Consider the following 10579-nt stretch of genomic DNA (forward strand, 5'->3'; position numbering starts at 1 on the left):
TAAATAAATAAAATCTTTAAAAAAAAACCAACAAAACTAGAGATATATAAAAACAATCCATTGGCTTGTATGTTTATAATCAGGTAAATTCTCTCTCTCTCTCATACAGCATTCCCCAAATACCTGTTAATCTTGCTATTTATCACTTAAGTAAGCAAATAGGGAACGCTCTGTTCAGCCACAAGCTTGGTCAAACCCCAATTTGTTGCCAAAGGTTGGATGTTCAAGAGCTGAAAAAACAGAGCAAGTGTTTTGGAGGGTCCTATCAGGAAGGAATGCCATCTTAAATAATGTGTCTGGCATAGTCCCTAAATTAACATGTTGAGTAACTTGTGTTTTCTCTCTGAGCTCTTGGCTCCTGGGTAGGCTGAGGGGCTTCTGACACCTGGGAGACCTCCCAGTTGAATTACTGTGGGAACCGGCGGCTGACAAGACAGGATCAGGCATCATTTATCACAAGAGTTTATGGGGCACGAGGCAGGTGGGTGAACGTACTTTGCGGTGCCTGCTCTCGGCGGCAGCCAGCTGGGACAGCATACGCTCCTGCATGCTCTTACACTGCTTCATCACCACCTTAAGGACAGAGAGTGGGTTTGTGCAGACTGGCTGCTTTTCGCCATCATTCTTCTCCTTCAGTGTCTCGAAGTCTCTCTGTAGAGCCATTAAAGGATCACTGATGTTGTATTTTCCATAGCGTTCTTCAATGAAAGTATCTCTGTGTTGGGCCTGGGAAAGAGGAAAAAATGAGCATTTTGCTAATTTTAACACTATTGTGGAGGGGGATTTGCTAGGAGTTACACGTTAAAGATGGTAGTGTGAGTATGAATGGAACCTGCTGACTACAAATCTGATTGGTGATTGGGCCATTTTAATGTAGAAACGACACCAGAAAGGGGCCACGGTATAATAATATTAAAGAGGACAAATTCTTACGTAGAGCTAACTATGTATTAAATATTGTTATAAGCATTTACATTCACATTAACTTACTTAAATTTTATTAGCCTTTAAGACAGTGCTATCATTTTCAATTTGCAGATGAGAAAACTATTATAATGTGGTCAAGTAACAGGTTACTCATTTAGCAAGTGGTCAGAATCAGGATTTAAATCTAGGCAGTCTGGCCTTCAGCACCATGCTTACTGCCTCTGCTTATGAATGCTTGTAACTGCCAGCAGGGATACCTTATCCTTTCTTTCTGTGTTATGGCATTTGCATTTCTAAAATATGGTAAACATGAGAATTTTGAGTTTACGTATTTAGGGATGTAACAAGGCGGTTGCAGATAAGTAAAGAATGCTAAAAGTGTTTCCACGTTATATTCTACGACATTTGAGATCTGAACATACAGAACCTCACTCAGTTATCGGTCGGTCAAGAGGGCAGAGGCACTCACGACCAGAGTTGCAGACAAAATCCCTTCTACCTGCTGCCAAATTCCACCCCTTCTTCTAGTCTCTCTTCCCTGCTACCTGCCGTCTTCCTTTCTGTCCCCTTCAGGGCTTGGTGGGCTTCAGGGATGAGAGAGAAGGTGAGCAGGGAATGCGGGCTGGTGCTGGAGTCTGGTTTAGGGCTTTGGGCCTGCGTGCCAAACTGGATCCAAAGATCAGGAAGGGAGTGGAAAGATATTCTTTGGCTTCCCTATTCTTTCAGGTCTACTAGGAAGGACCTGAAGTGATACTCCGTATGAACATTACATATTACATGCAGGTGAACAGAGTGACATTAACAATTACTTTACTACACAGACATTAAAAAGGTTCCTGAGACATTTTACAATGAAAAAAAAGGCAAGTGTTAATACAGCATTGAAGAAACGTTCTCAAAAACCACAGCAAAATACTATATAATTTAAACTCTCAAATGAAATCTAGTCATGAAAACTGTTATTTATCAATTTTTAAAAAATCATTTCACCAAAAGCTAGGTTTTCTTTTTCTTTTTTGGGGGGTGGGAGGAGCTAGGTTTTCTTACTACCCGCATCCGCGAAGAGGAACGCATTTGAAAAGAAAGGGAAATTCACAATTCGATGGCTATGCTTAAAAAACAAAGCAAAACAAAAACAAAAAAACCCCTTCAAGACACTAGAGCAAACATGGGATTTAACACAGAAGTATGTTTCAGTCCTGAAAACATGATGCATCCTTCATTAGACTGTCCAAGTTTAAGACCTAGGAATCACTTAGATTTATGCTATCAATTTGTGTTGGTATCAACTGGCAAATGTTCAAAGCAGAGTTAGAAACCCTGGGTTTTACTTCTGGCTTAACTACAACCATTAAGACAAAAATTTTTTAAGATTTTTTTTTTTTAACTAATTTCTACACCCAAAATGCGGCTCGAACTCATGACCCTGAGGATCAAGAGTCGCAGTTCCTCTGACTTGAACCAGCCAGGTGCCCCTAACTACAACCATTTTAAATGATGACATTATTGGGGTATTTGGATAAAACTGGTATACTGGAACTATGAAGAACCAAACTGATTTGTTCCTTTTAGTTACCATCTTAAGATAACCATCTTCCTGCCCTTACTACAAGTGTGTGTGCGTACATGTGGGTGTGTAAGCATGTGGATTAAAGGGGTAAGGATTTGAAAGATAGAGTCCAAGACAGACTCCTATTTTTTCAGCTCCCAATTAAAAAGAAAATCCTCAGTAAAATTTCAAAATAGTCTTTATTCCATTTTAGAATGGAGAAAGACAAGACCACTTCCTGAACCGGCTATTTTTATTCTTTTTTAACATCATGGCAAGAGTAAAACAGAAAAGGCTAGTTTTTAGTTACATTTTTAAAAGGAATAGTGTCAGACAACAGAGACTCATCAATATTTTCCTTTCACCAAGAACATCTGTTTCTTTAAGTTCAGGTATAAAAACTTGAGATTGACAACCCAGGATTTGATGAAAGTACCTGTTTGTAGCTACTTATGTCCTAAAGGCAAATCCAAGTTCAGAAAAATGCTCAAAGGAAGCAAGAGGAAAAAAGACTCTCTTTGAAAAGTTGAAATTCCACTTTTCTTACTGTCACGTTGTTTTATTCATGATTACCATTTTGGTCTGATTAGCGATGGGAAAGGAATGATTCTTGGTACCGAAACTGGTTTGGTAGGGCAGAAAGGAACACGGAAACCTGAGTATGTCTACAGCCTTCTCCTTTTCAGGACAGCATGGAGGAAGTGGGATGGGAGAGCAAGAGCTAGGAGTACGATTCATGACCTTGACAGATCTGCTGAGAAGCTGTCTCTCAGGCTGGAGTATACAGCTAACTAATACTTAAAAACATGACTTTTTAAAACCCACACTGTTCTTATCCTGTATAATTAATAAGCATCACTGAGTTACGAGTAATAGATGAGGAGCTTCTTTGGTGAGGTCTCAGACTTCTCTGAGAACAGTTGTTAAGCTGTCTGTTTTCTCTTGAAGTACTTCACAGTAATTCCATAATCACTTGCATAGTAATTACAAGTTATACAAAATTGGTGGTTTTGCACATAAATGAAAAGAATCTGTGGAATAATCTAAAAAAGGCTCCTTGTCACAAAACAATTCTTTTAAGTACATTCCAATATGGGGCCCAGATATGGGGAAAGTGAATTCAAAGTCTGTATTTATTATAACAAAACAATGGATTAGAAAATGGGAAATGGACTATGGTATTTTCAACCAACTTAACGCCTCAGTCGGGTGGATTGTATGGATGACAGGTTTAATAGAACAAATAATAACAACCACCACCAAAAATAGATGTTAAGAATTGAAGAATGAAAAGAGCTTTCATGGAGGTGTGTATTGGTTATCTATTCCCGCATAACAAATCACTCCCAAATATAGCAGCACAAGCAGTAAACCTTTTTTTTTTTTTTTAATCTCACACAGTTTCTGAGGGTCAGGAATCTAGAAGGGTTTGAGCTGGGTGGTTCTGACTCTGTGTCTCATGAGGCTGCTGTCGAGTTGGCCAGGGCTGCAGTCATCTGAAGACAGTTGGGCTGGTGCATCTATTTCCCAGCTTACTGGGATGTTGGCATAGGCTTTGGGTCCTTGCATGTGCTGGCTTCCCACAGAGCAAGTGACATGACAGAACAAGAGAGAGAAAAGAGAGAGGAGAGAGAGGGTGGGGGGACAGAGAGGGAGAGAGGGATGGGGGGCTGAGAGGGAGGGAGGGGGCGGAGAGAGAGATCGACACCAAGATGGGTGTCTCAGTGTCTTCTATAACTTAAAGTTGTAAAGTTAAGTGACTGATGTATTCTCCTGGTGACACAGACTAACCCCGGCAAATGTGGGAGGGGACTAAACAAAGGTGTGAATATCAGCAGGTGGGGTGGGGCGCCTGGGTGGCTCAGTCCTTAAGCGTCTGCCTTCGGCTCGGGTAGTGATCCCAGGGTCCTTGGATTGAGCCCCGCATCGGGCTCCCTGCTTGGCCCTCTCCCCCTGCTTGTGTTCCCTCTCTTGCTATATCTCTCTCTGTCAAATAAGTAAATAATATCTTAAAAAAATATATATCAGCAGGTGGGGACATTGGGGGCCATCCTGGAGGCTGGCTACCACAAGGTGAATGAGTAGATATGCTACTACTATGGTTTACATCTCAAGTCAAATTTAGAGATCAAGTCCCTACTACATACTAAAAACTGTTAAGGCTGAGTTTTAATACTTTAATGGTATTTCATCTATTTTATAAGAAATTTTAAATGATCTGGATTTGACTTTTGAAGGGAGGAATTCAGTAATACAGCTAAAATCAATTAACTTCTTGCAATTTCATTATTTTCACTTCACTGACAACATGTATCTTAACTGAACAGAAATTTCCACATTGTCAGAAAACACCATGGCCTTTAATTTCAGACAACAGGAATATAATTGGCTGGATAGACAGATTCACTGATAGAGGGTATTGCTACAGCAGACGAAACACACTAGTCATGTATTACTTTTCCTGTCACAGGCTGAATGAAGCACCACCACTACTAAAAGCTTAAAATAAAATTGTATAATGTTCTTGGAGCCTGCCATGCTTGCTCTCCAAAATTTTCAGCTTTGCTACGACAAACTTCAAAAAGAAATATGAAACAGTCACCTCCTCCCCCCTCCCCAATATAATTTATACTATTAGATATATCACATATGACATTATACATAAATAGTATAATATAATACATAAAAACAGTGCACTATATATATATAGTGCAGTATAATAGTATCCTATTATAGGAATATATGTGTGTGTATCTATCTGTACATTTTTTTCCAATCTTAAAGTAGGAAATCAACCTCTTTATTCTTTGGATGATGATCACCAACATGAAAAATGGTTCCAAATCTAAAAGTGAAGACTTAAGGCTCACCTAACCGGGGGTTTACGTTCAAGTACAAGTTTTATTTTCAAGACTCCGGCTGGTACCCTAACTGGATTAGGATACATCTTTGCAATTTACTGCCAATTCTGAAATGATACTTTTTTTTTTTTTAAAGATTTTATTTATTTATTTGACAGAGAGAGAGAGAGCGAGAGCAGGAACACAAGCAGGGGGAGTGGGAGAGGGAGAAGTAGGCTTCCTGCCGAGCAGGGAGCCCGATGTGGGACTCGATCCCAGGACCCTGGGATCATGACCTGAGCCAAAGGCAGACGCTTAACAACTGAGCCACCCAGGCGCCCCTCTAGGATGGTTTTAATTAACGCAGCACAAAATCATGTTAAAAACTATCCTTTTCACACACAAGTTGAATCTACTAATCCTCAAATAATTTATACTCTGGAGTCCCTGATAAACTATTAAGTAGCTGCCTGAGTAACTGGAAATAAAGCAACCATTCTGGATAAAGATGCAACAACATTATAACAAGTATACCCTTTGTTCTGGAAGTTCCTTTTACTTGCTCAAAGAAAACTGGATTTCAATATTTGACAATATCGATTAGAGAGGATTTAGCCACATTTGAATTAAACTTTAATTTTTGGAAAAGAGTACAAAACTTGACATGAAAATTTTTATGATTTAAAAAATACTTAAAAAAAATATTTTATTTATTTATTTGACAGAGAGAGACACAGCGAGAGAGGGAACACAAGCAGGGGGAGTGGGAGAGGGAGAAGCAGGCTTCCTGCAGAGCAGGGAGCCCGATGCAGGGCTCGATCCCAGGACCCCGGGATCATGACCCGAGCCGAAGGTAGACGCTTAACAACTGAGCCACCCAGGCACCCCTAAAAAATACTTCTAACATTATTGAAAACCCAGTGCTCTTTCCACTTAACCATAAATGCTATTTTCTCAAATCTATACATTTATTTTCTATACACTGATTTTAATACATTTTCTATACATTTATTTTCTTTAATAATTTTTGGCTCTGGAGTCTAAGAGAACTGGGATTGTATCTGGGCTCTACGACTTTCTATCTGTATACTTTCAGCAATTCCCTTAACTTCTCTGTCCCTCATCCATAAAATTAAGGTAACGATCTACCTATAGATTTGTTATAAAAATTAAATGAGTAATATAAAATGCTTCCTATAACTACTTGGCACATAGTAAGTACTATAAATAGGAATTAATTTTTCAGTAACCAAGCTTAGGATATAGGCTTTCCTTTATTTTAGACCCAATGACTAAACTTACTCCTGGAGATTTGAGAGTTTATAAAACTGGATTGAACCAGGAAATCTTCATTAAAAGCAAACAAAATTCACCAATCTACAGATAACTCCAAAGTAATACATCAGTAAAAATATACTGGGAACCTGGATAACCAATAACAGTATTTATTTAGCAATTAATCCTGAACTGCTATGTGACATTTTATGTAATGTCATCAATTGGTATTTATCCCCTGCATTATGTTTAAACATTTCCCAGTTTTCTGTTTTGTTTTTCTTCCTGCCCAGATTGTAATGATGCAAAGGAAAAAGCACTTCTCGTACATCTTTCTTCTTCCTATCTATATCCTATATTTCCACTTCAGCCTAAGGCATTTAACAGATGTTCACTTTCTAGCTCTTTCCTGATGCCTCAGCCTTTCCTAACTCTCATCATTTTTAGTGAGGTCAATATTTTATTTTGCTGTCAACAAAATCTATGATTTATTCAGTATAATCATTTAAGGTAATACTAATTTATACATTTAGCAAACTGACTTTAAAGTAGAATGAGCATCAAAGACTCCCTGTGGAGTCAGTTTGCGGCTGCAGATGTTTATAAAATCAATTATTTACATAAGGATAGATAACTATTTGTTATTATTTGACTAAAGTGCACTAAATTCTTTTGAAGACTAAAAATGGTAAGTTTAGTACAAATAGCTGTAAGTGTGATACTTCCAGCTAGTAGGCTGCTTGCTGATAGAATAAGAATACGGGTATAAAGGAAGCTAGATCCTATTTCCCCTAGAGCTGACGCTTTGCAGCACTCTAGGATCAGTAGACTTGGTGCGCCGGAGGCGTTTGTGCTGGTCTTCTAGGGGAGCGGCCCGTTGTGCTGATTACCAGGCGGACCTGCCCCTTTGGACACAGGCCTCCAAGGCGCAGGGGGCGGGGCTTGGTGTAACGTCTCTGGCCTCTACTAGGTGGCGCTGTTTTGTTCCCTGAAGGTTTTCGGCACTGATGGGCAGGATGAATATGGCGGCACCTCCTACCCCCGCCAATCTAGCCCTGGAGCTGAAAGTTCACGTCCTCCACTCTTCAGGAAGTCCTCACAGAAAAGCAATCAATCACCACTCTTGTGTCCCTCGCTTCTGTCACAACTCTGCCTTCACCTTGCCTGTGTTTGAGCTGTTTTATCTCAGGCGTGTGACTGGGTTTCAAAACTCCAAATTTTAGGGATTCCTGTGGCGCTGATGGAATGGATAAAGATGTGGTGTGCACCTGCACACAGTGGAATATCACTCAGCCATCAAAAAGAATGAGGGATGCCTGGGTGGCTCAGTCGGTTAAGCGTCTACCTTCAGCTCAGGTCATGACCCCAGGGTCCTGGGATCGAGTCCCACATCAGGCTCCTTGCTCAGTGAGGAGGCTGCTTCTCCCTCTGCCTGCCTCTGTCTCTCTCTCTCTCTGATAAATAAATAAAATCTTAAAAAAATATATTAAAAAGAATGAAATCTTGCCATTTGCAATGATGTGGATGGAGCTAGAATGCATCATGCTAAGCAAAATAAGTTATTCAGAGAAAGATACCATATGATTTCACTCATGTGGAATTTAAGAAACAAAACAGATGAACATATGGGAAGGGAGAAAAAAAAGGAGAGAGGCAAACAAACCCTAAGAGACTCTTAACAATAGAGAACAAACCGAGGGTGGACGGAGGGAGGTGGGTGGGGAATGGGCTAAATGAGTGATCGTTATTAAAGAAGGCACTTGTGATCACGTGTTGTATGTAAGTGATGAATCACCGAATTCTACTCCTGAAACCAATATCGCACTGTATGTTAACTAAAATAAAAAAAAAAAGAAAAGAAAAGAATACAGGTAAACAGCTTAATGTAGCTGCTTCAACATTCAAATTCCAAAAAAGTCTTGTGAAAACTCCTAGTGAAATTGAAATAAATGAATTCAGTTTTGGTTTTTGTTCTGTTTTATTTTGGGGGTGGGTCTATGTGTGTGGCTGAAACAAATTACATATACAATCTGGACTAGGGTCTCCATAAATAATTTTTGAGTTGGGGAAGAAAATGTGCAAAGAGATTCAATAAGTACTGAATAAATTAATGCTCTGAATATAAATTAAGAATTTTCAAGTATAATTTTAATGGTACATTAGATCCTAATCTCTTTTATTCAGGAGACTATAATGAGACATCATTGACACCATTCTCCATACAAAAAAAACAGGGATGGATCACAGACCTAAAGATAAAATAGGAATGGCCAAAAAGCACATAAAAAAGTGCTCAACTCATTAGTGATCAAAGAGATGTAAATTAAAACAATGATAAGATAACACTAGAAAGCTACTAGAAAGGCATTAAAATTAAAGACTGATGACATCAAATGTTGGAAAGGATCTGGAGCAACTCACCATATTGCTGGTGGGAGTATAAACAGCATAACTACTTTGGAAATCTGGAAATTAATCATAAAGTTAGAAAAATGCCTACCTTCAGTTAAGTATTTATCCAAAAGAAATGAAAACATAAATCCACAAAAAGACTTATAACAACTGTCTGAAGCAGCTTTATTCATAACAGCCCCAAACTGGACATGATCACCACAGTTTTATGGTGGAAAAATTACAACAGCAGTTGCCTCTGGGTGTAGGGGAACAAGTAAACAGGATGGGGCACAAGATGACTTTTTGGTGTGATGGGACTGTGTATCTTGATGGGGACGTAGGTCAAATGGATGTGTGCATTTGTCAAAACTTATTGATCTGTGCATCACCACTTAAGATTTGTGCATTTCACTATACCTAAATTACATCTCTAGTTCAAAAATATAAAAATACATAATGAGAGTTAAAGGGAAAATGAAGTTATATGAAATATATATAGTGTTTCAGAAACATGGGCAGCTCGAACCAAAGTAATTTTAATCACAATTAAACAATGAAGGAGGTGCTAATACTGTAGTGCTTATTACCCGCTGGGCAGCGTGCACATCTAATCTAATCCTAACGACACAGCTCTAGAGGTAGACATCACTTACATCTCTATTTTATAGAAGAAACCGAACATTAACATGTGACTTTCCCAAGGTCACAAAGCCAGTTAAGTAGTAGAAGTACTGTAAATGGTATATAAGTACTGAATACGTTAGCTGAATCAGTACTACATAAATAGATATTCCCCCAGGACTTTGTAGGAATTAATTTCAATTTAGTAGGTCTCTCTCAGTAGCTTAAAAATGAAACAGAACAGAAAACACTGCAGAACACTGAATATTTTGAGTCATGTTTCGAGGTACTTTTCTTCTGACCTAAGAATATAGGTGTGTGTATCTGTATCATGTGTCTGTGTCTGCATGTATGTCCCCTGGGTCACAATACAGTCTATTTTTTACTATGTGTCCCTGTCAAAAAGGTATAAAAACACTAGAATAGAATGAAGAACCCAATTAGTCTGACTCCTGAATCTATGATTTTAAACAGTTTAAGCTATCATAAATAAATAAATTCTGAAAGTGATAATCAGTATTATTGTTTTATTTTAAACTAATGAATGTTATAAATGTCTACAAACCATGAGATGTTTGGCCTAACATCAAATATACAAAAATGTTAACCAAAAAAATCTCCGTTTTATCAGGGTTAGACAACCGAACGCAGCACTGGAGAGGTCTGGGAAAATTTCCTGGACACAGGGCTGATTCACAAGGGCACATGCTGTGAATGCTTTTATTGACCACTTAATGTTTGCTGGGTACTACAAATGCTGAGTGATGTGGGCAATGATGTGGGGAGATAGACTTGACTAAGTAAGATGTAGTCTTCTGCTCTTAAGGAGCTTAAAATTTGCCAGACAAGTTCAAGGCCTAACAGCAGAAATAAACAAGCTGCCTCTGCTTGTTTAAATGTTTTCTAAACAGTATCATTAATGTTTAGAAGAACACCAAGTACAATTTATTTGATCAGGACTTTCTAAGACTCA

The 10579-nt window shown here is 38.7% G+C and overlaps 1 protein-coding gene across 3 annotated transcripts in view; it reads right to left on the minus strand.

Moving 5' to 3' along the window:
* Positions 1 to 10579, minus strand: part of CTTNBP2NL (CTTNBP2 N-terminal like) — a 63539-nt gene that overhangs the window by 20808 nt on the left and 32152 nt on the right. For all 3 annotated transcript variants that reach the window (XM_054512679.2, XM_064588636.1, XM_064588635.1), the window contains one exon: positions 496 to 726. In XM_054512679.2, the coding sequence (XP_054368654.1) occupies positions 496 to 726 (231 nt within the window). The remainder of the gene's footprint in view (positions 1 to 495; positions 727 to 10579) is intronic.

This window comes from Mirounga angustirostris, unplaced genomic scaffold (assembly GCF_029215605.1).
Source record: "Mirounga angustirostris isolate CCGP_5_RB_7025 unplaced genomic scaffold, mMirAng1.0.hap1 SCAF_4, whole genome shotgun sequence".
In the NCBI taxonomy this organism is placed as follows: Eukaryota; Metazoa; Chordata; class Mammalia; order Carnivora; family Phocidae; genus Mirounga; species Mirounga angustirostris.